The sequence below is a fragment of the Nyctibius grandis genome, chromosome Z (genome assembly GCF_013368605.1).
Source record: "Nyctibius grandis isolate bNycGra1 chromosome Z, bNycGra1.pri, whole genome shotgun sequence".
Lineage (NCBI taxonomy): Eukaryota > Metazoa > Chordata > Aves > Nyctibiiformes > Nyctibiidae > Nyctibius > Nyctibius grandis.
The window spans coordinates 8,150,936-8,173,644 of NC_090695.1; the positions used below are offsets into that span (position 1 = coordinate 8,150,936).

At 58.5% G+C, this 22,709-nt stretch overlaps 4 protein-coding genes across 6 annotated transcripts in view; 1 reads left to right on the forward strand and 3 right to left on the reverse strand.

Annotated features, from left to right (window-relative positions):
* The window catches only part of DNAI1 (dynein axonemal intermediate chain 1), a 147,491-nt gene extending 140,562 nt beyond the window's left edge, over positions 1–6,929 (forward strand). Inside the window, exon 20 of the mRNA XM_068422106.1 lies at positions 6,663–6,929. Coding sequence (XP_068278207.1) covers positions 6,663–6,767 — 105 coding nt within the window. The 3' untranslated portion in view covers positions 6,768–6,929. The remainder of the gene's footprint in view (positions 1–6,662) is intronic.
* Positions 6,930–7,980: 1,051 nt separating this feature from the next.
* ENHO (energy homeostasis associated) lies at positions 7,981–10,369 on the reverse strand. Its single transcript, XM_068423461.1, has 2 exons — positions 10,268–10,369; positions 7,981–9,720 (listed from the first exon to the last, which is right to left on the reverse strand). The coding sequence occupies exon 2, from the start codon at positions 9,403–9,405 to the stop codon at positions 9,220–9,222; it is 186 nt and encodes a 61-aa protein (XP_068279562.1). The 5' UTR covers positions 9,406–9,720; positions 10,268–10,369; the 3' UTR covers positions 7,981–9,219.
* Positions 10,370–12,488: 2,119 nt separating this feature from the next.
* On the reverse strand, positions 12,489–15,407 carry RPP25L (ribonuclease P/MRP subunit p25 like). Of its 2 annotated transcripts, none has more exons than XM_068423357.1 (2): positions 15,356–15,407; positions 12,489–13,843 (listed from the first exon to the last, which is right to left on the reverse strand). In XM_068423357.1, the coding sequence occupies exon 2, from the start codon at positions 13,832–13,834 to the stop codon at positions 13,274–13,276; it is 561 nt and encodes a 186-aa protein (XP_068279458.1). In that variant the 5' UTR covers positions 13,835–13,843; positions 15,356–15,407; the 3' UTR covers positions 12,489–13,273. The 2 variants fall into 2 exon arrangements, with proteins under 2 accessions (XP_068279458.1, XP_068279459.1); XM_068423358.1 differs by lacking the exon at positions 15,356–15,407 and adding an exon at positions 14,765–15,320.
* Positions 15,408–16,414: 1,007 nt separating this feature from the next.
* On the reverse strand, positions 16,415–21,290 carry DCTN3 (dynactin subunit 3). 2 transcript variants are annotated; one of them, XM_068423480.1, is made up of 7 exons: positions 21,179–21,290; positions 20,921–21,005; positions 19,710–19,796; positions 19,007–19,090; positions 18,292–18,347; positions 17,492–17,551; positions 16,415–16,825 (listed from the first exon to the last, which is right to left on the reverse strand). In XM_068423480.1, the coding sequence occupies exons 1-7, from the start codon at positions 21,275–21,277 to the stop codon at positions 16,736–16,738; spliced, it is 561 nt and encodes a 186-aa protein (XP_068279581.1). In that variant the 5' UTR covers positions 21,278–21,290; the 3' UTR covers positions 16,415–16,735. The 2 variants fall into 2 exon arrangements, with proteins under 2 accessions (XP_068279581.1, XP_068279580.1); XM_068423479.1 differs by having other exon boundaries at positions 18,292–18,350.
* Between the last annotated feature and the right edge of the window lie 1,419 nt (positions 21,291–22,709).

A 22,709-nucleotide genomic window follows, 5' to 3' on the forward strand; every position in this document is an offset into this window, starting at 1 on the left:
GTGAGGTGGGGGTCAGTCTCTTCTCCCTGGTAACCAGCGATAGGACGAGAGGAAACGGCCTCAAGTTACTCCAGGGGAGGTTCAGGCTGGATCTTAGGAAGAGTTTCTTCACTGAAAGAGTCATTAGGCATTGGAAGAGGCTGCCCAGGGAGGTGGTGGAATCACCATCCCTGGAGGTGTTCAAAAGACGTCTAGATGTGGGGCTTCAGGACGTGGTTTAGCAGGCATGGTGGTGTTGGGTCGATGGTTGGACTTGATGATCTTTTAGGTCTTTTCCAGCCTTAACAATTCTATGATTCTATGATTCTATGTGGAAACGGCAGAAGACTGACTGTTTTCAGTGGTTTTGGTGGGTTTCTGCAGCTGGTACTGGGATGAATTCAGGAGGAGTTATCGAGTTGTCGTAATGCCCAGTTTGGAGGAGCTGTGGGGACTGCCACGGGCCCTGTCTGCACTCAGCTTGGCCTTGCTCACTGAAATTTTCATGCATGGCTGCTAAATGTGGTCTTCTTACGGCTATATTTAGGTGCCTAAATTAATGGTGTGTAAGAGACATTGCTCGAGGCTCTGGGGTTAGCAAGAACACGGAAGGTTCAGCGTGGCTGGAAGCCAAATCGCTTTGCTGGCGGCCCAAGCAGAAGAGCCCAGTGCTAAGCCTTTCTTAGCCCTTAAGTGAGCCTTGCCCGTCCTGCATGCCACGGTGCCCACCAGCACCATCCTCGTGCTCCCTTGTGCCCGGGGTGGTGAGGCCAGGCTCTGCTTGGTGGTCGCTGTGGGATGGGCTGTGCAGTTCAGCAGCTTCCCACGCTCAGTCAGGGTGCACAGCTGGATCAGGCCAGCCAGCAAGCGCTTTCAGAGGATGCTGTCGATGCTTCATTAAATCCTTTTAGCACAACTTGCCACAACGTGATTTGGAGGCTCACCGCTCAGTATTTCCTGAGCTCCTTGCTGAGGGTCTGTAGACATCACACTGCGACACTGATCAGCACAAAAGCAAAAGCCAAGCTCCTCCACGGCTTTGCCGGAGGCTGCTGAACCCACGGAGTAGGGTTTGGCTCCTCCTGCGTGCATGTGTTTTGCTTGGCTGGAGAACACTGCAAGGAGGGTGAGCAAGGGTGTGGGGTCCCAGCCAGCCTCTGGCAGAGAAGACACGGAGCTGTGGTGACAGCTGTCCTCCCTTATGGCTATGAATGAGAGTTTGACCTTGCTATGAGCTCTCTGCTGCTGCAGAGCCTGTCCATTCCATCAAACGATGCCTCCCCTCTCCCATGGGTGTTTGTAAGCCAGCCAGCTGCTTGGCGTGCTGCAGGCAGGTACCCACCATTTAGATACAGGTGACCCCTGCCCACATCCATCCCCTGGGTGTCAACCAGTTCCCTCTGGTTTATTCCCAGTGATACTCCCAGCCCCTCCCAGGTCTGATCCAATTTTGTTTGCACCTCCTGCCTGTCAGATATCACTGACCTTTGCTCCCGCACCTTTACTGGCAGATGTGTGCTGCTGAGCCACAGACTGGTCCCAGCACTGTGTCTTTGCTGGTTCCAGTGGCTTCACTGAGAACTTCCAGCAAGCAAAGGCAGGTCACCTGGGGCCACAAGGCCTGTCTGCCCTGCTGTGCCTTGGCATGGTCCGCTGTAGATGCTAGCAGAGATCTCTGAGTCAAATATGTGAGCTGGAGCAAGGAGAGGTGCTTGCCCTGAACAGCACGGGTTTTAGCTGAAGCTGGAGGGATGAGCATCTTTGAGGCCAATGATCCTGTGTGGTTGCTGACGCCTGAATGACCCAACCATCCCCTGGGCTTTTCTGCCAGTTTCATTCCCTGCAAGCAGAACATTTCCTGCGTCATGTATTTCCAAACAGCAGCAAAATAAGCCTAAATCCTTATCTCCAGTCTGTCAGCTAATCCTTCCGTGGGCCAGGAGCAACTCTCTCAAATCAGGCTGTGAATGTGACTCGAGGCTCTCCATGGTTGATAAGCACGTTGCTGTTCTATGTAAATGCGCTTCTTGAGAGCCCAAAAGTGGTCCTGGCACAGACATCATCCCCAGCTCAGCATAACTCCAACTTCACCCGCTGTATAACAGCATTGGGTTGCAATAGGACCATGACGGTGTGGGTTTTGGAAGGCTTCAGGGCTGCAGGTCATATCACACCCTTGTTGTTGCATGTTTGGTTGGTGACCCAGGGAGACGGTGAGAAAAATTTTGCTGTGTTCATGAAGGAGTTTGGGTTTCCTTCGTCTTCCCAACAGAAATGCTCCAAGGAAGGCTCTGCTTTCATTCATTGGATTTGCCGGACCTGTCACCGGCATGTTTTGCTAATGGAGGAGCCCTTACCCTGGAGGTGTCACCTTGACCTATCCCTGAGCAGGGTAGAAGGAACAAGAAAACTTCTCCAGAAGCGACCTACTTCTGAAGCCCTGGCAGGGTGTGTGCCCCTTCCCACTGAGGATTATAAGGGTGAGAGTTTTAGGCAGCCCCGTTGGTGGCTTCTTGGAGCTTCTCACCGCCTTCAAAAATCAGTCTGCAAAAGCTTAAACCCCTTTTGCATGGGAAGCTGGTGTCCTAGGTCACTAGGCTGCTTTGTAAAGTGGCCAGATCCTGTCCCAGCACAGCTGTGCCTAGAAATCCCATCCTACCAGGAATGGCAGGGACTGGGAGTGTCACGACAGCAGCAGGGCAGAGCCAGGCCTATGCCCCTAGGCCAGGACTCAGCAGGGGGAAGGGTCCCCTCTGCCCCTGGGGAAGTTATGAGGACTTTTCTATGTTCGTATCAGCATGCTTGACTTCCTTGCTACTTTAAAACATAAACATGTTTTGCTTTGTTTAATCGAAACCTTACAGCAGATGTTTTATGATTACTCCACCAATGGGGAGAAAACTGAAAAGTACAGCATCACAGCTTTTATGGGAGCGTTTTATTAACTCTGCGGTTTACCGTTCAGTGAGGGAATGAAGGCATCAGCCAAGACACAGGGAATCCAGTTTAAATGACTCCCATATCCTGGATGTAGAGTTCAGTATGTGCTAGTGTGGCGAGGGCTGGGGCTGGGGCTCCCAGGGGGCTGGGGCTCCCAGGGGGCTGGATCTGGGGTCTTCAAATAGCCACTTCTCATCCTCATCTTCATCCTTGTCCTCATCCTCATCCTCATCCTTGTTCTCATCTTCATCCTTATCCTTGCCCTGCCCTCGCCCCTGGGGCTCCACCTCAGTAATCTTCCACCTCCTGCTTCACTTCCAGTGTCAGTACTCACCTTTGGGGCTGAGAGAACCATCATGGCTCCTGCAACAGTTGTGCCTGCCCTGCTGATAGGCCCAGGAGCCCTGTGCCTCAGTTTCCCTGCCTGTAGAGCAGAGGGGAGCCCGGGCATAGAGCAAAGGGAGCGTGAGGGAAATGGGGGACTTGGCTGTGGACACAGCAGCATGGGGACATGTACGGGGTCTCCTCCCCATCTCACCCCCCAGGGCTCGTGCCCCATCAGTGGAGGAGAGTCCGTCCCCATGCAGAGCCTTTTCTGCCCCTGCCATTAGCTTTCCTGATACATCCCTTGTCACCGTTTCAGCCAAAAGCATTTTGCTCTCCTGCTGGGAGCTGTTGACAATAAAATCAATGCAAATGCTGCTGTGAGCGGCTCCGGTACCCACTCGATGATCTCCTCAGGGACAGACCTCCCATATCAGCTCAGCTGTGCATCTGTCAGCTTCGTGGGGGGGATACTCTGCCCCGGCTCCCTCTCAGCACCCGATAAGCCCCATAGGCTGCCCTGCATCACATGCGCTCTGGGAAATGGCAACAGCTCTGGTCCGAGAAGGGCTGCTCCTCCGAGGCCCGGCGCAGGCAAAGCCCCGGGGTTCGTAGGAAGCTGCTGCGTGCATCCAAGCGGGTGCCGCGGCGCCGTGGTGGTGGTGCCAGCCAGCCTGCAGCGGCCCGGCCAGCTCACTCGCACAGCCGCCCTGGGAAAAGCAGATGGGGAAATAAAGGGAAACTTTCCGTTCCAGTGCCCCCGAAAGGACATGATAATTCTCCTTCCCTGTGTCATCCTGTTTGCCTGGTTATGTGGCGTTAAATTAGGGCTCTGGTTCAGTTACGGCTCATTACAAGCTTGCGTGTGGCTTTGTTACAGCTTGCTCAGAAGCACCAAAGGAGCCAAGCCAGTGTGAAAGTCGAGGTTTGAGGGACAGCTCAGCAACTAGGAGCTGAGCCTTGCCTGTGGCTGGTGACTTCAGCAAGGCTCAGACATGGTCCCCACTGGCCTGGCGTTACTACCTGGAGGGCATCAGTCAGGGACCCTCCCTGACCCTACCAGTGGGGAGAATGAAGGGCTTGGGACTGAGGTAGGTCGATGGGAGATGGCTTCAGCATCTCCTTTACCTGGCTGAGCAAAGCAGTCGCCTCTTTAGCCTGTCCCAAGGACCTGTGTATGGTGCTGTGTGTGACGCAGCATGCCAAAGGGAGTGTTTTGAACACCGTCAGACAGCAAAACAGCTTTTCTGCAGAAATAGCTAAGTCCTGAAATACCGCGAGCAGCTGTGTTTATCCCAGCGCTCTCACTCAGAGAGATGCTCAGCTGTGACGTGGCCCTTCAGTACAAACATCGCTCCCAGTGCCCGGACCAGAGCCACGAAGGGCGTTGCTCACTTAGTGGCCTAAATACAAACCAGCACCATCCCAGCATGCAACTCAGTAAATAAAACAGCCATGGCTCGTCCCAGTGCTTGGGTGAGGAGCAAGGCTGTCTTCTCGGGAGCAGAGGGGTTTTCAAATGTCCCTGTTCCCCTTCCCAGGGCTGCCTTCACCCCAGCCGTGCCCTCCGGCAGACAAGGAAACCTCTGCTCTCTCAGGGTTGTGCTGGGCTGGGACGAGGGAGCAGCCCAGGGATCCACTGGGGACTTCTTTCCCAGCTGTCATCACCGTCAGCAAAGACGATGTTTGCTAGAGGAACGTAGTGGGATCCCTGCAGCCCTATGACTTTCTTCTTGTTGTGCCCCGGCGTTTCTCTCCAGCGCTGAAGGAAAGGCACGTGTTTGTAATTGCTGCACCTGAGGCCATTAGAGGAACTGATTCAGCAGGAGGAGAATTGATCTTTTCTAAGCGGGGAAAGAAGAAAGCAAGTGGCCTCTTTGCTCAGATGCTGTGCGCTGCTCCCTTGGCCTCCCAAGAGCATCCCATGCAGAGGCCACGCTTCGGAGGTGCTGGGAGAAGCTGGCACAGCAGTTTTCCTGCGCTGCCATCAAGCCCAGCTGGTGATGTTACCCCTTGCTGTGCCACCGTGTCAGGGACCTGCTGCCATCTCTCCCGAGCCTGCCTGTCAGACTGGGTACCAGCCCTCCTGCTCATCCATGCTTGGCATCTGCTTTCAGGGTGCCCAGAGCCACGCTGGGCACAGAGGAGCTTCCCAGACCCAGAGCTGGGACCCACCCCCCCACCAAATCCAGCGGCAAGGCGAGAGCCGGCAGGCTGGCAAAGGGGAAGGCTGTGAGCCGAAGGCAGCACTGAGCGACGGGATGTGGCGACTGGGTGGATGCCGCTTTGGAGGAACCCCGCGGGGTAGATGCTCAGCTTGCAGGAGGGCTTGGTGGGCTGAATGCAGGTTGGAAAATTCCTCTGCTGCGGCTGTGTGTGCCATGATGTGTATCTGGAAAGCCCAAACCCAGTTATCACTTTCCCAAAGCCCCTGAGTTCAGATGAGAGCAACGCACTGATGCTGCAGCCCACAGTGGGGGGACATGCTCTGCTCGAAGCATTGGGGTGGCACTGGTACTCTTAGCAGGGACGTTGTCTCCCACCAGGCCTGGAAGCTCCTGCTGCTCCCAAGCAAGCGAGGACTGAACCAGACGGGCTTATTTCCCTCATGCTACGTGATTTCTCCGATGATGCTGGCAGTTTGCTCTAGCACCTGGGGAGCGAGCCCCTGGGAGGGTTGGGATGGATGCTGAGGGAGGCTGTGGGAAGGGCTTGTCCTCCCTGCCCACGATGGGGCATGAGCCGGGGTTGGCACAGCAGCATGCAATGAGGCACAGGGGCATGCCATGGAAGGTTTGGGATGCGCCCAGAGGCAAGAAAGCCTCAGTGACAAGCTAACGGCCTGCCTGGGGCTCACTTATGGCACCAGGTTAGGGGCTCTCAGCACTCCCCTGCCCTCCTGGCAAAACACATTTGGGTGCAAAAGGGCCAGTCCCCGCTCCTGTGGCTGCCTCTCCCCAGGAGCACCAGCGTGGAATGGGTATGGTGGGACCGTTTTGGGGAGGTTTAGACATCTGCATCGCTGTGACTGCCCTGGGAGTCGCACATGCCTGGCACCTCCCCGGGGTCTGGGGGGAAAGCTGGGGGGCTTAGAGGGTGGTGTAGTCCCATGGGGCTGAGAAGGGCTTGGAGGAGAGAGGCAAAAGAGGGTTTATGTCACTGTGGATCAACACATCCATGCCCCCTCCCACCCAAACCCTTCCTTACTGCCCTTCCCCAGCCCATGGGGGCTTTTACACATCTCATGGCACCTTGGCCTTGAAATACAGGGACAGGCAGTTGCATCCCTCTATGGATCAGTCCCTGGTGAGGGCTGCGAGCTGGGACACAGCAGCCCAGCATCCCTCCCTGTGCCAGACCCCTCCCCTTCCCCGCGGTCCTCCCTGCTCACAGCTCTGCCCCGCTTGCTGTCTTCGCAGGAGAGGAGAGGCCAGGAGGTTAAGAAGGGCCCCGAGGTGGAAATCGCAAAGCTGGACAAGCTGCTTAACCTGATGAGAGAGCCGGAGAGCAAAGCAGGGAAGTGACGGGTGGGAATGATGGCTCTGACGGGGTCCGGTGGCCAAACAAGCCTGGCTTTGATTGGTGGCTGCTTGGCATGCCAGCCGCGGGCCCCGCGCCACCCACTCTTTGCATAGCGGGAACACTTCGCCTCCGTGCCTGGACAAATAAACGGAGGTCCTGGGAGAGCTGCGGCGTGCAGTCATCTCTGGGGTTAGGCAGGTCCCAGCGTGCTCGGTCTCCCAGAGCCACATAGCCCTCAGCTCTTCCCCACCCTTGGCCAGGCTTGCACCGGGTGAGAGCCCCAAGGAGGGCAGGTGAGGGCTGGACCAGCCCTAGGGAAACCTCAGGGCTGCAGCTCGATGGCAGCCAGTCCCACCTTGAGTGGTGGCCAGAGAGACTGAGCACTGAGCTGCAGCCCCACGGGTATTTGTGGGGTCAGGCACGCGCAGCCCCCTGGGTTTTGGGGTGGCAGCCTAAGACAGAGGGTAGCTGGGGACCTGCCGTGGCCCCCCACAGCTGTGGAACAGGGACGTGCCATCACTGCAAACAGGCTATCAGAGCAGCTGCCGGTCGCCAGCCTGAGGATGCTCACAGCTCCCCTCTCCCCAGGGGTGCTCAGCGTAGGGCTTGGCCACCTCTGCCCAGCCAGCAGCTGGGGGAACAGCTGGGTGCTGGGGTTTGCAGAACCTTCCCACCATGCCGGTGCTTTGCAGCAGAGGGATTAGCAGCTACGTGGCTGCAGTGGCAGCAGGAGCTGCGGTGGCCTTGCCGCATGCTGATGAGCGGGGATGGGCTGTCACCGCTGGAGCCTTGCGCACAGCTGCCAGGACTGGGGACCAGAGGCGCTCATTTCACCAGGCAAGGGTGGTGGCAGGTCTCCATCTGCTCAGCTGGCCTGCGTCCCCTGCAAGCATCCCTGTAAGGCCATGGCTTGGAAACTCTCCAGTGCCTCCAGTACTGGGGCTGGGGGTGCTCCCTGCTGACAGCCCCATGCCCCCAGCCCGGGCAGACGTGGTACGGGCATGTAATACCCAGCCAGGTTTCTCACTCAGCATTTAAAAGCCACAGACGGATGCGGACATGAGCCCCTCCTTGTCACCATCACCCAGCAAACTGCCCACAGTCCTGCAGGGACATGGGTCACCAGCACTGGGGCAGCCACTCCTCAGCCCTGCAGGGCAGGCAGGACATGCCTCCTTCCCCAAATTTTCCAGGCACTGGCAGAGCTCAGAGATGTTGCCTGGGTCCTACTATCAGTTTATTAGTCTAGTAAAAACACAGCTGCAAAGGAATGCGTTAGCTACACCTGACATGGGGAGGAACCGCAGGGTCTGCCAAGCCCGCGCAGGGACCCTGGCTGGCATCCCTCCCCTCTATCCCCTTATTGCAGCAGCTGTGCCAGTGGGAACCTTGGCTATTGCTTGGCACTAGGATGGGCAGGGCAGAGACCTCCGAAACCCACAGGACCTGCAGGCAGGGTTGGGGAAGGCAGCTGCCAGGCTTGGGGACAAGCCAGACCACCAGCATCCCTCCCTGTGGAGCCGCTGCGGTCCTCAGGGAGCGATGGGGCTGGAAGACCCTTCAGTGCTGTTTGGCTGGGCGCCCTCATCTCTCCCCTTTTCTCCCACCTTCCCAGCAAAAAGCCATCCCAGGCTGCTCTCAGCATGGGTGGGGACACCAACGAGTGCACATCTGCTGCCTGTGGGCAGGTCAAACCCCACCGGCTGGGAGCAGGCAGGAGGGCAGGCAGGGACATGGGCCCAGCGAGGAGGGCTGTTTGCCTGGCAGTGTTGGTGCTAATGCTGGAGGGGACTGACAGACTGCGGACAAACGGACAGACCATGCAGACACTCCCCTGGCTCATTAAACTGGCTGCTGGGGCAGATGGGTGCCAAATGCCCTCCAGAGGCTGGGGGCACATGGCACCCCAGGGCCATCCCCAAAGACACCCGGACCAGTAACACCCCGCTCTGCCGGTGGGGCCAGGGCTGCTGGGGTCCCCCTGGGCACATCCCACCATGGAGCAGCCAGCCCACTCGGGGCTAGGTGCCTGTGACAACCCCGCTGCCTCCCCTGTCCGAGCCGCCGGCTGGCCCTGCTCAGGTCTGCGACACAGTGGCCACTGGCCCAGGCCACAAGCACCAGGGAGGAGCCCATGGGCTATCCCCAAACACGGGGTGCACTCGAGGGCCGGGCTCCTGCTGTGCTTGCTGGCCACTGGGACAGGCAGGATTATCCCTGTAACACATCCCCAGCCGCTGTCTCGTTATCCCCATGGTCACTGTGGGCATCCGCAGGGACTTCACACCCCAAAACCACACAGGAGAAGGGCTCTGCCCTGCGTCACGGCCCCTGCGAGCAGCTCGGCATCCCCTCTGCTCTCATCCTGCCCGGTCCAGCACCCCTGTCCCAGCACAGGCACCCAGGCTGGCACAACTCCTTCAGCACAGCCGGGTACCCAAGTCCCCATGCAGCTTAGGGCTGCAGCAGGTACTTTTCTTCGTTCCTTGCCTCATCCGCATCAGAACCCGGGCTCTTCTCGGGGCACGAGGGGGTCCTGCAGGCTTTGCAGAGGATGAGGAAGAGGATGAGGATGAGCAACGCGATGACACAGTTAAAAGAAATGGCCACAACCGCTCCGGTGGAGAGAGCAGCCCCCATCTCCACTGTCCCGCGGGAAGAAGCGGGGCCCGCAGCTTGGCCCCACGCTTGGGATGCCAGTGCAGCAATGGAGCGAGCAGCCTCTGCCTGCTGGCATTGGCAGGGGACGAAGGGGATGGCGGCGGTGCTGGCGGCGGGATGGGGCCAGGGCCGGGCGGGCAGCAGGATGGTGTCGTCCCGTCACACTTTGGCCGCTCACAGCTGCGTCCTGGGCTTCACCGAGCTGCTGGGAAGGATCGGTCGGAGCTTTCCCTCGGCGTCCCCTCTTCCAGCAGGGAGGGAGGGACACAGGGACCCCTCTCCTCCCTCCTGCACCTGCAATGGAGAAAGTCACCGCCACCGCCGGCATGAGGGGACAGGCTGTGGGGGTGCCGGCGGCAGTGACCCCAGAACCCAAGGGGCTCCGCTGGCCTTTGGCAGCTGCAGCAGCTCCCAGGTCAGCTGCTGTTTGTGGGGACCTTTCCAGCACCCCACGCCCCAGCTGTCCCCCCCTGTCCCCTGCGAAGGCCACCAAGTTGCAGGTGTCCCCATCACCTCACCCCGGCCCAAGCCCCCCTCCCCGGGGCATCCCTGGGTGGCGCCGGGGGCCTTTGTCCCAGCTCCTGTCCCCTCTCCACCCGCTTTTCCTGCCGCCTGGACCCCGCTGCGAGGTCCCGCACCCCAAAACGTGGCGAGCGGCTGTGCGGGCAGCAGTGGGGTGGCCGGGGCACCCCCCCCATGTGCTTTTTACCCGGGTCCCCCGTGCCACTGGTTCCCTACCGCGCCGAGGAGCGGGACAGCCGTGGAGCCCCCGGGGCACCGGGCAGCAGCAACAGGTCCCGCCGGATCCGCCCTCCCGTCGCGGGGCCCCGGCGTTACGTACCTACCTCCGCTCCTCCCCGGGAACCGCCGGGACCCCGCCAGCGGGCGGGCGGGCGGCGCTGCGGGGGCCGGAGCCCGGTGCGGAGCGGGGTCCCGGCGCGGAGCGGTGTGCCGGTGCCGGGCCCCGGTGCGCGGTGCGGGGCGGCGGTGCGGAGCGGGGCCGCGGCGCTCGGTGCCGGTGCGGACCCCGGCCGCGGTCCCGCCGCGGGCCGCGCGGTGGGTGCCGCAGCCCCGCGCGCTGCCCGCTCCCTCCCGCCGGCACCGGGCGGGGGGCGGGCCCTAGTGCCGCCCCGCCCCCGCCCATTGGTGGACGCCCCCCCCCCGCCCGTCGTGCGCCATTGGGCGAGCGCGCGGCTCAAGGCCCGCCCCCCTCGGCCGGCGCCCGCGTGAGCGCCGCCGGGCAGCGCGCGCTCTGCCGGCCCGGTCCGGCCCGGGCCTGCCCTGCCCGGGCCGCGCTGTCCCCGCTGCCCGCACCGCCCTGCCCTCTCCGCCCCTGCCTGCCCAGCCTGGTCCTGCCCGGCCCTGCCCAGCCCTGGGGCCGCTGCCTGGCTCTCCCTGCTGCTGCCTGCCCTGCCCCTGCACACACGCACGTTTGCGCGCACACACGCACACACACACACACAGGGGCTTGAGGATGCTGAGGGCGGAGCAGCGGGGCGTGGGCTGGGGGGCTCTCCCCACGGCTGCGGCTGCAGGGTCTCCTGGAGACGCCCAGGGATCAGGTCCCAGCACCTGCAGCTGCTCTGAAAAGCCACGGCTGTGCCACGTGTCCTCCTGGTGGCACTTGTGGGGGATCTGCTGCAGCCCCTTGGGGCATGGGGGGCCTCTCCAGCTGGGCAGCCACGCACGGTGTGTCACACCAGGGGAAAGAGGCGGCTGGATGAAGAATGGATGAAGAGCAGATCCGTAAGAGAGCTGGGGATCTCTCCTGGATGGCCCGACGGGCTGCGTGGGGGCTCACGGGTGCGATGGATGGCTGCTCCTTCTCCAGCCCAGGGAAGGAAAGCTCCGGCGCTGCCGGGTGCCGCAGCACACAGAAGGGAGAGCCGCCGCAGCCAGCCGAGGGTGAATAAAAATCACTGTGCAGCTTCAATGAGAAGGCGCTAAACACACCGCTGCCATGAGGGAGGAATGCACAGGCTGTTTGAGGATACGGCTCTCTGCTAGGAGGGTGTTTTTAACAGTAAACAAACACGAACATATTGCTTTTGGCATTTCAGAAGCCATCTAATCAGACACTCGAGCATCTTTCCTTGGCATTTATCACTGATTTGCTAATTATCAAGAAAAGCAGCCTCTCCTCAGATGTAATGGAGCAGCAGGTGGCAACGGCACCAAGGTAAATCAGCTTAACTCTGCCCTGTCCCCAGGTTTCACCTGCACTGGCACAGCAGAGAGGTCTGGGCCTTTCCCCAAGCACCTCGTTAGCATCAGGGACAGCTCTGGGGCAGAGCATGATGGGACCACCAGGAGAAGGGAAGGGAAGGGGAGGAGCACACGAGGCACAAACCCAGCGTTGCCCCGGCTTGTGCTGCTCGGCCGGTGAGAAGGCTCATGCGGATGCAAGGCAAGCGAAGTCTTGTCTGTGAAGGCATGGGGTCCCACAGGTAACGCACCGGGTCACTCCTGCTCCCCCGACTGAGGTACAATCCCCTGTTTAAATGCTTGTATTGTTTCCCCTTGACTTGACAAAGCAGAGCGTCAGGTCGAGCTGGAGCTCGCCAACACAGGCAGCGACCCAGGAAGAGCAGGCTCAGGACACGGTGTGAGCAGGGGCTGTTCTGGTGAGAGCTCAGTCTGTCACAGGGAACAGCGCTTTCTTCCTGCCCAGCCTCACTTACCAGAGCTGCCCCAGAAGGGAAACTATCGCACAAGAAGAGATGCTCCGTCCTGTGCCTCAGTCAGCAGAGTCTGGGTCGAGCCTTTTTGAGACTGCAATTCTAGTCAGTTTAAAAGAACAGAAAAAAAAATAGCGAAAAGTTTCCCAAATACCCAACCTTGACCTTTCTTGGATATTAAAGGTGAGTGGCAAAGGCAGGAAGAAAGCCTCCTTGCCTTGCACCAGGGTCCGTTTAGTCATGAGAGGAACTAACCAGAGCAGCAGGTCCCGCCTTCCTCAATGAGCTCAAAGAGCAAGAGTTAACAGCCGCAGCCCCACCACCGCTTACAGGGTGACCTCCAGTGGGATGAGGAAGACATGACAAATTTCATGTTACATGAAGAGGAAACTTTATTTTAAACCCATCTCTGTGCATTATGAAGGAGCAGAAAGGGGAAAGAACAGGGTCCTTTGGAGCTCACCGTTACCAGCGCCCCAGGGCACTCATGCAGCTACAAGATTTCAGGCTGGTTATGACACGAGTTGACTCCTGCCACTTTGGCAGAGAGAGGCATTAACTGTCAGCTCCACCGAGGTGACAGGAGGACAGAAAGAGCGCTACGTGCGCACAACTGCAGACGGAGTTGTACCCCTGCAGTTCAAACCACCTGAGGGGCTCAGCAGATGGGACTCCACGACACGGAGGGAGTGGCCCCCAGAAGGCCCGTGCCCTGCTCTCCGCTCACATGAGCTCTGGCGATGCAGGCAGCAGCCGGGGGAATCCACAGTGGGTCCCGTCTCCCCTCCATACCGCAGCAAGAGCCACCTCCACCTGCCACACCAGCGGGTGCCTGGCATCTGCGCCTGCTGCCGAGGCTGAAACCCCGCTCGGTGAGCAGCCCGTCACCGGGCCCAGTGACAAGATGCCAACGGTCCTTCCTCAAGCAGACAACTCCTGTCCTCCCTCAACTGCACGCTGAGGAGCACAGCCTGGCGGCCTTTGACAAAGAACTTGTCAAAACACAGGTTCAGACAGCTACAGTCACATCCATTTTGAAACAGTTAACTTCTCCTGCCCTCCCCTAACAACTCTGCAAACCCCCGTGTTCAGCAGCAGCTTTCCAGCTACAGCAGCTGGCTTGTTTCTGTAAATCCCCCAAAACTACACCCAAACGTGGCGCTGGCGTCTCAGGACTTGGCACAAGACTCTCGAGGCCCTCCTCCAGCGGACCGAGGGTGTTTGCCCGTGCTGCCAGCTCCCCTGCCTCCACCCTGCTTCCTCTTCATTTGGCCCTGGGACTCCGCTTTAAGTGTCTCAATCCAAAAGGCATCAAAAGAGCCTGGAGCCTGGTATCCTGGCTCCTGAGGATCAAGGGCATCTTTGCTGAGCAGGACACATATGGCAGGAATGTTTCTCTTCACTGTCAAGGCATCGAGGCCTGCCTCAGGCACAATGGGTTCCCAGATCTCTTCGATTTGTTTGAAGAGCACTTTGGTGATCTGGTGCAGCTCCTTGAGCCTTCGTTTCATGATTTCCACACATGTAATGGTCTTGCTGACGGCCTTGCCTGAGCCAGTGAAAAGAATCTGCCTCACCGAGTCCAGCTCCATCTTGCCGATGGCATAGCCCATCAGATTTCTGATTTTGCTCCCGTCCTTCACTTTCATTTCAACAATATCAGGGGGCAGGTTGGTGAAAGGAAGAGGACAAGGTTTCTCCACAATTTTGGTCTTCTTATAGTTTTCCATTCTGCAGTGCTGAAAAGGAAAATAGATCCATTAATACAAACTGCCACTGTAACTCCTGCACAAAGGAACTCTCAAAATTAGCTACAACCTTTCCTCTAAAGGGCACTGTGGGCCGTCAGAGTTGGGGATCCTGAAAAGGCACATCCAAGAAATCAGTCAGAATGCCCTGCTCATGCTGAGTCACTTCTATCCCAGCCTTCCTACAGCACAAACACTGCCACAGGGCAGCCTGGGCCCTGAGAGGAAGGTGGTGAAAGGAACAGGATTGGCGTTGTGGGCCTAAGCAGGATAAAGTGAAAAATACAGGCTGTATCTCAGGGAAAAACAGAGAACAAATGGGCAAGCTGAGGTTATCGGTAACAGAAGCTAGGAGGATACTGACCACAGCTGCACCCCGTGAGCCACATCAGAATGTGCACAAGGTGAACCCAGGCACAGCTCACCTACAGCAGCTCAGGTATGTTACAGAAACAGGCTCGTGGGGCTCTGAGCCCCACAACTGGCCAGCCTAGGTGAAAGGCCAGGGACCGAATACCTGATAAAACAGAGCAGGTCACAGGGGAGATGGCAAGCCAGGGGTTGCAGGCAGGGGACGAAGTAGCCAGCAAGAAGCAGGACAACATAAAGGCACATGAAGAAGAAAAAAAAAAGGGTTCTCCAAGGGAAAGTGAAAGCCAGAAAGCTCCAGTCTCATAGCTGTCCTCTCAAGGCAGGGTCCCTCTACTGGCATCCTGACCAAGGCCTGCCTAATCTGTATAGGGCACCCCCTTCCCCACCGCAGAAGCCCAAGGTGCCCAAGCATAGAGCACTCAGGCTTTGCTATCTGTAGGCTCGTGAGCCCTGTTTCACCCAGAGCCAGAACCTTGTACCCCAACCCTATGGAGACAGGGCAGGTCGATGCCCCCTCTGTCTCTCCCACGAGGTCCTCACCTCCAGCCGTCGCTACCACGAGGCCCCGCATGCACCCTGCTCTGCTGGGGAAGAGCAGCGCCAGGCCTTGCGACAGGGGCTGGGGACACGGCTGCTACGGGGAAGGGGGACGCGGGCTGCCAGAGGATGGCGGGGAAGGTCGAGCTTCCCACTGTACGGGTGAGGACGGCCCAGAGGCCTCCGGGGGGCTGCGACCGCGGCGGGTGAGGAGAAGCCACCCCACTGGACGGGGCGGCGGGCGAGGCTGGTGTCACAGGGCTCTGGGAAAGGCCAGGCTGCTGCGACAGGGAACGCGCGGCGGGGGCAGGCCAAGCGCCGGTTACCAGGGGAAGAGGGACGCCAGGTGGCTCCCACAGGGGCCCGAGGGAAGGCCGGGCCCCTGCTGCGGGGCATGAGGCGGGCGGGGGCAGCGACAGGCCCCACTGCGAGGGTCTGCGGGGAGGCCAGGTGCCGCCGCAGTGGCGCGGGAGGAGGCCGGGTGCCACTACAGGGTCCCAGGAGGAGGCCGCGCTGCACTATATATATACGCGTGCCGGCGGGGAGGCCGGGCCTCGCCACAGCGCGGGTGGGGGGTGCGCGAATGGCGCTCACCTGCGGCCGCCTCCGCGCGGCCCCCGGCACAAGATGGCGGCCGGGCCCGGGGGTGGGGCGGGGGGAAGCGGAAGGAGGTGGGCGGGGCGTAACTTCCGGATCCCGCCCCCTTGCGTCACTGCTCCGCGACAGGGCGGCGGGCGTGGCCCCGCGCGGCTAATGACGTCAGGGCGGCGACCTGCGCGGGTCTAACGTCACGCTGGCCGAGGCGCCGGTCGCAGCCCGCCTGCCCGGGGCGGCCGCAGCTCCCGGCGCGTCCCCTGGCCCCGGTGCAGGTGCTGCCCCGCGGGGCCGGGCCCCCCCCGCTCCCGGCTCAGCCGGCGCCGCCCCGTGCGCCCACGCAGGACGCGAGCGAGCGCGGCTGCCCGCGGTGAACGCGGTTCTCGCGGCGCTGCTGGAGCAGCCTCACGGCGCTCCCCGTTGTGCCACCAGGGAGCGGGGCGCTCTCTGCAGGCTGGCAGCCCGGCCGCGGCGTGCCCAGGGGTAGCCGAGCTCCTCTGGGCTTCCCTGCGGGGATCCTGCCCCGTTCCTGCGGGGCTCCCAGGTCACACGCAGCTGGTCCGTGTCTCACCGCGCAGGAGGGTTTGGGACCCTCGCGAAAGCATGACCCCAAACTCGGGAAGAGCTTTGGGGCAGGAGAAACTCCAGGCGATGGCCAGGCACAGCTCACGCACCTCTCCAGAGGAGAAGGGGCCGGCCACAGGCTCTGGCTTGCAGCAGCCACTGGGGCGAGCGGAGGCAGGATGAAGGCAAGAGCCGCTGCCTCCTGCCAGCGCAGGGACAGGACAACAGTCTGGGGGAACAGCCCCCCCGGGCCAGATTCCCCTGGGCGCAGGCAGCTCATGTGAACGGCAACAGCGAGCCAGGAGAGCGTGTGCCACAGCCTGGGGAAGGCTGTGGGACTGGACGGGATTTACCCGCCCTGGGCCCGAGGCTGAAGGCAGGTTCCTGCACGCTGCCACAAGGCCTCCGCAGTTCACTGCCTGGGGAGAGCCATGCGGGGAGGGACAGTCTGTGCAAGGAGGAGTCCTTCCACCTGGGGAGCAAGAGACAACCCAGTGAGCGTTTCCGGACTTTACTACGGTCCACAGTACGAGCAGAAAGGGACTTTAAAATATGTTACAAACCAAAACGTATTTCAGGGAAGTGCAAGATTTGCAAACAGTGGCATATTAAGGAGTAGTGCGACTTCAATTCAGGGCTGACACAGCTCAGCCGTGGAGCCAGGGTGCCCCCCGAGAGCCTGCGATGTCACTCGCAGCACGCTCACACCAAGCGGGACAATGCCGAGACGACAGGGCGCAAGCTGTGCTGCAGCCTCTCCAGAGCGACCCAAGGCCAGCAGGGTCCCCGGGGTTCTCTGCACTCCTGCCTCCGCCGTCACTCCGCCGCAGGTTTCGCTTCCTTGGCCATTTCCAGCTGCGTCAGTATTTCATTCCACTGGACAAACTGCTTGGAGAGAAGCAGGGTCTGGATGTGACTCTTAAGGAAAGAGGTGTAGAAACCTCAGGGAAAAAAGCAAGGTCAGAGCGCCCTGGCAGCCCAACACCACCGCTACAATCCCGATTCCTTGGGAGAGGAAGAGGCCTGGGGCACCAGGGCACCAGAAAGCCTGTATGGACTCAAACCTTCCAGGCACTGAGGCACTGCACAGCACCAAACACCGACGGGAGTCCAGGAGGCGCTGCTGAACGCTACCTAGCACGGCACTTCAAGGGGCTTTCTACAGAAAAGAGCAGAGCTTCCCTACCTGCCGTGCCACGTGGCCAGCATTAGCTGCTGTTTGGCTCAGGCAGGTCGCAGGGACCAGCAGCCACCTGACAAGAGATGCCAATGTTCAGCTGGCCAGCACGCAGGCTGCGCTGCTCCTTCCTGCTGAGCCGCACGGTGAGCGGATCCAGCATGGGGGCTCTGGCTTGCAGGCGGCACCCTGCCCTTCCCATCTCAGAGACGGGCAGTTCCAGCCCTCAGCTCTGCTCCTGAGAGGACTATGACAGTGACACAGGTGTCACCATGTCAGAAAAGGCACTGGCCATTACACCCAGGGCAGGGGATCCGACAATATCTGGTGGGTGGAGGCAGCCCAGGAGACAGGTGGGCAGCTCAGCCGTGTCAGGCCCAAAGCTCAAAGGATACCATCTTGTTGTAGCGTTCGAGGAGTGCCTTGATGCCATCGGTGAGGTCGTGACACTGTTGCTGCAAAGGGGGGAGCCGCAGTGAGTGAGCAAGAAATAAGCTGAAGGACATCTGTCCTCCCAGTCCCTGACAGCATGAGGGGAAACTCATCCAAGGCAGTACTGAGGTTAGCGCTCAGGCCCTGGCTGTGGCCGCTCATGGCAGCTGGAAGGGTTTCCACAGTCAAGAGAAAGGTTACAAACACCCACGTGGATGAAGCACCAAAGCCCCTGGGCTGGCACTACTGCCTGCCTCACCTCAGCATCGAGGCTTTGCTTGCCGCAGAACGGAAACTCACAGCAAAATGTGGAAAGGGGGCATTAGGCACTGCCCAGGCTACTGCCAGCTCCAGGAGTGCTCAAATGGGGAAGAAAGGGGTGAAGTGACAAGGTGACACTGTAAACAAACTTCCAGAGACCAGGACACTGGAAGAGAGCAATGCTTTACCTCGGTGTCCCAGTGAAAGGGGGAATGCCAGCTGGTTAAACCCACCACCACTTATTGTCACTCAAACTTCTGTTTTGAGCAGGGTTACGGTAGGCAAAGTGCTTTCCAGCTCAGACTCAGTTGTCAGAAATCCTGGCTACTTCCCCACAAAGTGCTTAAACTCCTTTAAGATGGCAGTATAAATATCCTGGGATTGAAAAAACCTGCTACAAATGAGCAATTCAAGCAACTGCAAATACAGGGGTGTCAGTACAGCCTCTGACACACGGTTCCTCCTCCCTGCTAGCCAAGACTGTCAAGAATATTCACGCTACCTGCTGCTGTATGTGGATTTGAGACAGTCGCTGTAGTTTGGCTGCATGGTCAGGAACTGCTGAAAGGACAGAAGAGAAATCCATTCTGTTTGTTTTACAGCACGCTGGGTTAGTTCCCAAAATAAAGACCATTCCTTCTCCACGAGCACATCACAGCAGAGCTCCACTCACCGAATGCAAGTGCCACACACGACAAACACACCTTTTATACGATTAAAAAAAAAAACCTAGCCACCCTGTGCATTAAATACCAAGTTTATCGCTAACTGCTGCTGGATGGCATGAGTTAGGGGATGCCTGCAGTGAGGGTTAGTCAAGAACTACACCAGAGTAAACTACTTGGATGAACGTTATGGGAAGCAATTAAAAAGACCTCTCTGCCTCTGCCAGGAGTGGGGATGTTCTGGACGTAAAAGAGCTCATAGGCAGGAATGACCTGCCAGTCTCCACCCTCTCCGCCAAACTGCTGTCTCTAACCTGCTTCCCTTCGTACTCTTATCACCTCCTTGACCTCGCAAGGGACGTCAGAGCAGCTTGAGGGAGGGACAGATGTACCACTAAGTTTGTACCTACTTTACTCACACTGGGTTGTGTGCTTAGCTGTCCTTTCCTCTAGCCTGAGGCTCAAGAAAAAAAAAAAAACAACAGGAAACAGGACAAGCAACAGCTTGGGGGGTGGCATTTGCAGCTCAGACTTGCAGAAGAACATGAGTACCTTGGATACTGGCACTGTCCAAGATGGGCTGGAGGTTCTTCACCTGCTCCAGAAGAGCTGCTCGAGAAGGAATAACCGGCTCCTCTGGTTGGGGAGGGACAAGAAGCAACATCAGTAAATACAAGACACTGCTTTGGCTTTTCACAGATACTGCTGAGGTAACTTTTCCAGCTGATCTAGCTATACAGAAAGGGGCTTGTTTATGATTTGATTTAGACTTTTGTGTTGCTCATCCCTGGATCTTGGTTCACAGCAACTTAAGGCAAGAGGATCTCCATCAAGTTTCATTTGCAGATTGTACCAACACAAGGCTGAACCACATTCTTTGGGGAAAAAGAAGACAAGGCTAGAAGGTGTTTAAAATACATCCAAATGCCTTCCATTCTTCTCACAGCCAAGAGGGTATTGGAAGTGGGGTGAGGAAAACTGTTCTAGCTCCAGTTTTTCTTTTCAACCTTTTATTAATTCAGGGTTAAACTGATCAATACTAAAAAGATGAGAACCGATAAAACTGCAGCATGGACGTGCACAAGGGAGCACTAAGGGTGACAGACACCCTTGTATAAACTGATAGCTCTGAAGAAGGTGCCTTGCCAGATCTTTACAACTAAAGAAAATAAATCCATCCCAATCTAGCTTAGGTAAAAGACAACTTTTGCAGTGCTAAAAGAACTTCCCTGTCTCCTCTCATTTCATGCCATACCTGCCAAGATGAACTGCAGCTTCATGGCGTCTGGAACAGCCATCCTATCAATGTACTGAGGGTCAACATATTTTATTACATCTTCAACTAGAATGAAAAATAGGTTTAGAGACAAAAAGTAGGAGAGACGTTATTGCATTTACAAGTACAATTTCCCCTCATCCTATACATCAGGTTACTTTGTAAACACTGCCCACTTAAGGTATTTTTTTTCAAATTTATGAATTTCTATAGCACTTGAAAATATGTGACTTTGGAGCACTGTGACCAAGGACTGACAAATGGCTCAAGCCAAATAACTGTTTCATTATGGACACCTGCAACACTTGCTTTTTATTTGGATAATTATATTAAAGGTGAATGAAATCTGCTTCCTACTGTTCTTGAAACAACACCAGCCAATAGCCCTCCATCCTGATCCTTAACATCATCTACAAATACACAGTTTACATTTTTATACTGAAGGGCCACCGCAGCCTTGGACCGCAACGACCCTCCCTATGCAGCCTGCTCCTTCTGCAGTACCTTAACTAAACTTGCCCAAGAGGCAGTTTTGCAGGACAAAGCACCACTCTGGTGTCCGCTCCTGATATCCCCCAGTTCAGATGTGGCTCCCCAGATCTGTCCACCAGTGGCTGCGCGTGACCCTCATTGCTCCCACCACACACACAGGGGAGAGCTGCTGTAGTGCGCCCGAGAAGTCCAAGCGTGCAAGAAGTCATTTCAGGAGCTCATGTTCCAACAATCCTCAAGGGCTGCATTTCAGGCGGAGCAAATCACTGCTCTGATACAGGCAGACATGAAGCAAACAGCAGCTTGCAGCAGCCCGTTTCCCACCCCCAATAGCTGAGTGGGAGAATCGCGAGCAGAAAGACCTCACTCAAGTTACTTATTTCATACATTCATAAAATGGTTTGGGTTGGAAGGGACCTTAAAGATCATCTAGTGCCAACCCCCTGCCATGGGCAGGGACACCTTCCACTAGACCAGGTTGCTCAAAGCCCCACCCAACCTGGCCTTGAACACTGCCAGGGAGGGGGCATCCACAAGATTTCTCTGCCAAACATGCAAAACAAAAGCCCAAAATGACAGGGGCTTACACGGGGAGGGGTGAAGGGATTTTTGCTTAGAGGAGCGAAACGCCACACAGGGATTTCGAGCTTCCCCAGCCCCCCCGATTCCTCCCGGTCACCCTCCCCGAGATCGCTCACTTTTCTTAAACAGGATTTTGATTCTCTCCCTCTTGCCGGCGATATTGGTCAGCGCCACCTGCACCTTCACCAGCTCGTCCGCCACCTGCAGGGGTACAGAGGGAAGGGGACGGGCCTGTCAGACCCCGCCGGACCTGGGCCGGGGCCTGGGCCGGGGCGTGGGCCGGGGCGTGGGCCTGCCCCCGGGGAGTGGCCGGGCCGGGCCGGGTCCCCGGGCCAGCAGAGCCGGTCCCCGCTCGCCGCGGAACCCCTCGTCACCTTGCGCGGCCCGCAGACCCCGTCGCCGCCGCCGATCCGCTGCTCCAGCTCCTCCAAGCGCCACTGCAGCCGCTGCACCTCCGCCACCCGCGCCGCCATCTTGCCGCCGGCCGGAAGCAGCCGCGCGCCGCTTCCGCCCCGCCCCTCCCCGTTGCCATGGCGGCGCGTTGCTAGGGGCCGCCGTTGCCATGGAGACGGAGCTGGACGCGGGCGGGAAGGGGTGATGGCGGGCGGGAAGCGCGGAGGCAGCTCCCGGGGAGCGGGGCGGGGGGTGCGAAGCCCCTCTCAGAGGCCAGGAGGGGCGGCTGGCGGCGGTCGATGGCGATTTGCACTGCAGAGGGAGGGGCGCAGGCCTCCCCCGGCCCGGGCGATCGATGGCTGTTTCATTCCGGCATGGTCCTCCAGGAGAGAGATGCGGGGATATATTAAAAGAAATTGATATAGCGATCTCTGGGCCGTGCGGATGCAGGGGCTTTGAAATCCAGGAGGCTGCCGCGGGCTTTCCCCCAGGCCGAAGCCTGCCCCGGTTCACCTTTCTCCTATCGACCGCTGCAGAGGAGGCTCACTAAAAAGCGATGCTCGCTAAAAAGTGATGCTCACTGAAAAGTGATGCTCACTAAAAAGCGATGCTCGCTAAAAGGTGATGCTCACTGAAAAGCAATGCTCACTACAAAGTGATGCTCACTACAAAGTAAGGCACTAACGAATGCAGCAGCCAACCCTAGCCCCACCACAGCCTGCAACTGGCACTCGCAATCACACGGATCTCTCAAAGGGGTGAGATGAATTCATGGTAGCAGCATCCACCGCAGACAGAATTCCAGAGACTTTCCAAACTGCAGAGGGAGGAGTTCAGGAGTCTTTGAAGCACTTTGCAATGTTCCCTGCCCCCCAGGGCTCACCCTGCCGCTGCCCTGTCGTGCCCATGTAACCTCAGCAGTGCCAGAGCTGCCCGAGGCTGGAGGGCAGTCTCTGTGCCTTGTGAGCTGTGAGCATGGTGCTGGGTGTTGCACCGCCATGACCCAGGCACCAGGGAACTCCCAGTCAAGGTCCCAAGACAGGCTCTTAGGGCAAAACCACCTGCTAATAGCCACTACTTTGTTAGCATGTCTGGCAATGCAGGCTGGATGGCTTTGGGGACTATCCCAGTGCCCTTTGCTGAAAGTAAAACCCACTGTGCCCTGAAAAAGCTTTGTCCTTCTAGTTGTGTTCCTACAGGGAGTTGTACAGGGCTGCCAGGCTGCATAAGGGAGCTGTGGGGTGGCCCAGGGCCCCAGCAACACCTATGGTCCCCCGAATCTCCCTGGAGGAGCTGTGCAGAGCACTCAGGCAGGAGGAGCAGGCTGAAGCTCCGTGTGCTCTGCTTTTTTTCCCAGGGATCGATAGCTGGGCTATGGAAGAGGGATCCTCAGAGGGGAAGAGCAGCGCTTTGTTCCACAAAGGCGACAATTAAAAATGGCTTAATTAGTAGAAATGGCCAGGGGCCCCAGAAGGGGCTGGGGGCTGTGCACACTGTGCTGGTCTGTGTTTA

Excerpts from the sequence above, each read along its gene's own strand:
- DCTN3 (XM_068423479.1), bottom strand. The coding sequence starts at position 21,277 with ATGGCGGCGCGGGTGGCGGAGGTGCAGCGGCTGCAGTGGCGCTTGGAG. Across the intron at positions 19,797-20,920 it reads CAAAATCCTGTTTAAGAAAA|TTGAAGATGTAATAAAATAT; the intron begins GTGAGCGATCTC and ends TTTTCATTCTAG. Across the intron at positions 19,091-19,709 it reads GCTGCAGTTCATCTTGGCAG|AGGAGCCGGTTATTCCTTCT; the intron begins GTATGGCATGAA and ends CTCCCCAACCAG.
- ENHO (XM_068423461.1), bottom strand. The coding sequence starts at position 9,405 with ATGGGGGCTGCTCTCTCCACCGGAGCGGTTGTGGCCATTTCTTTTAAC.
- RPP25L (XM_068423357.1), bottom strand. The coding sequence starts at position 13,834 with ATGGAAAACTATAAGAAGACCAAAATTGTGGAGAAACCTTGTCCTCTT.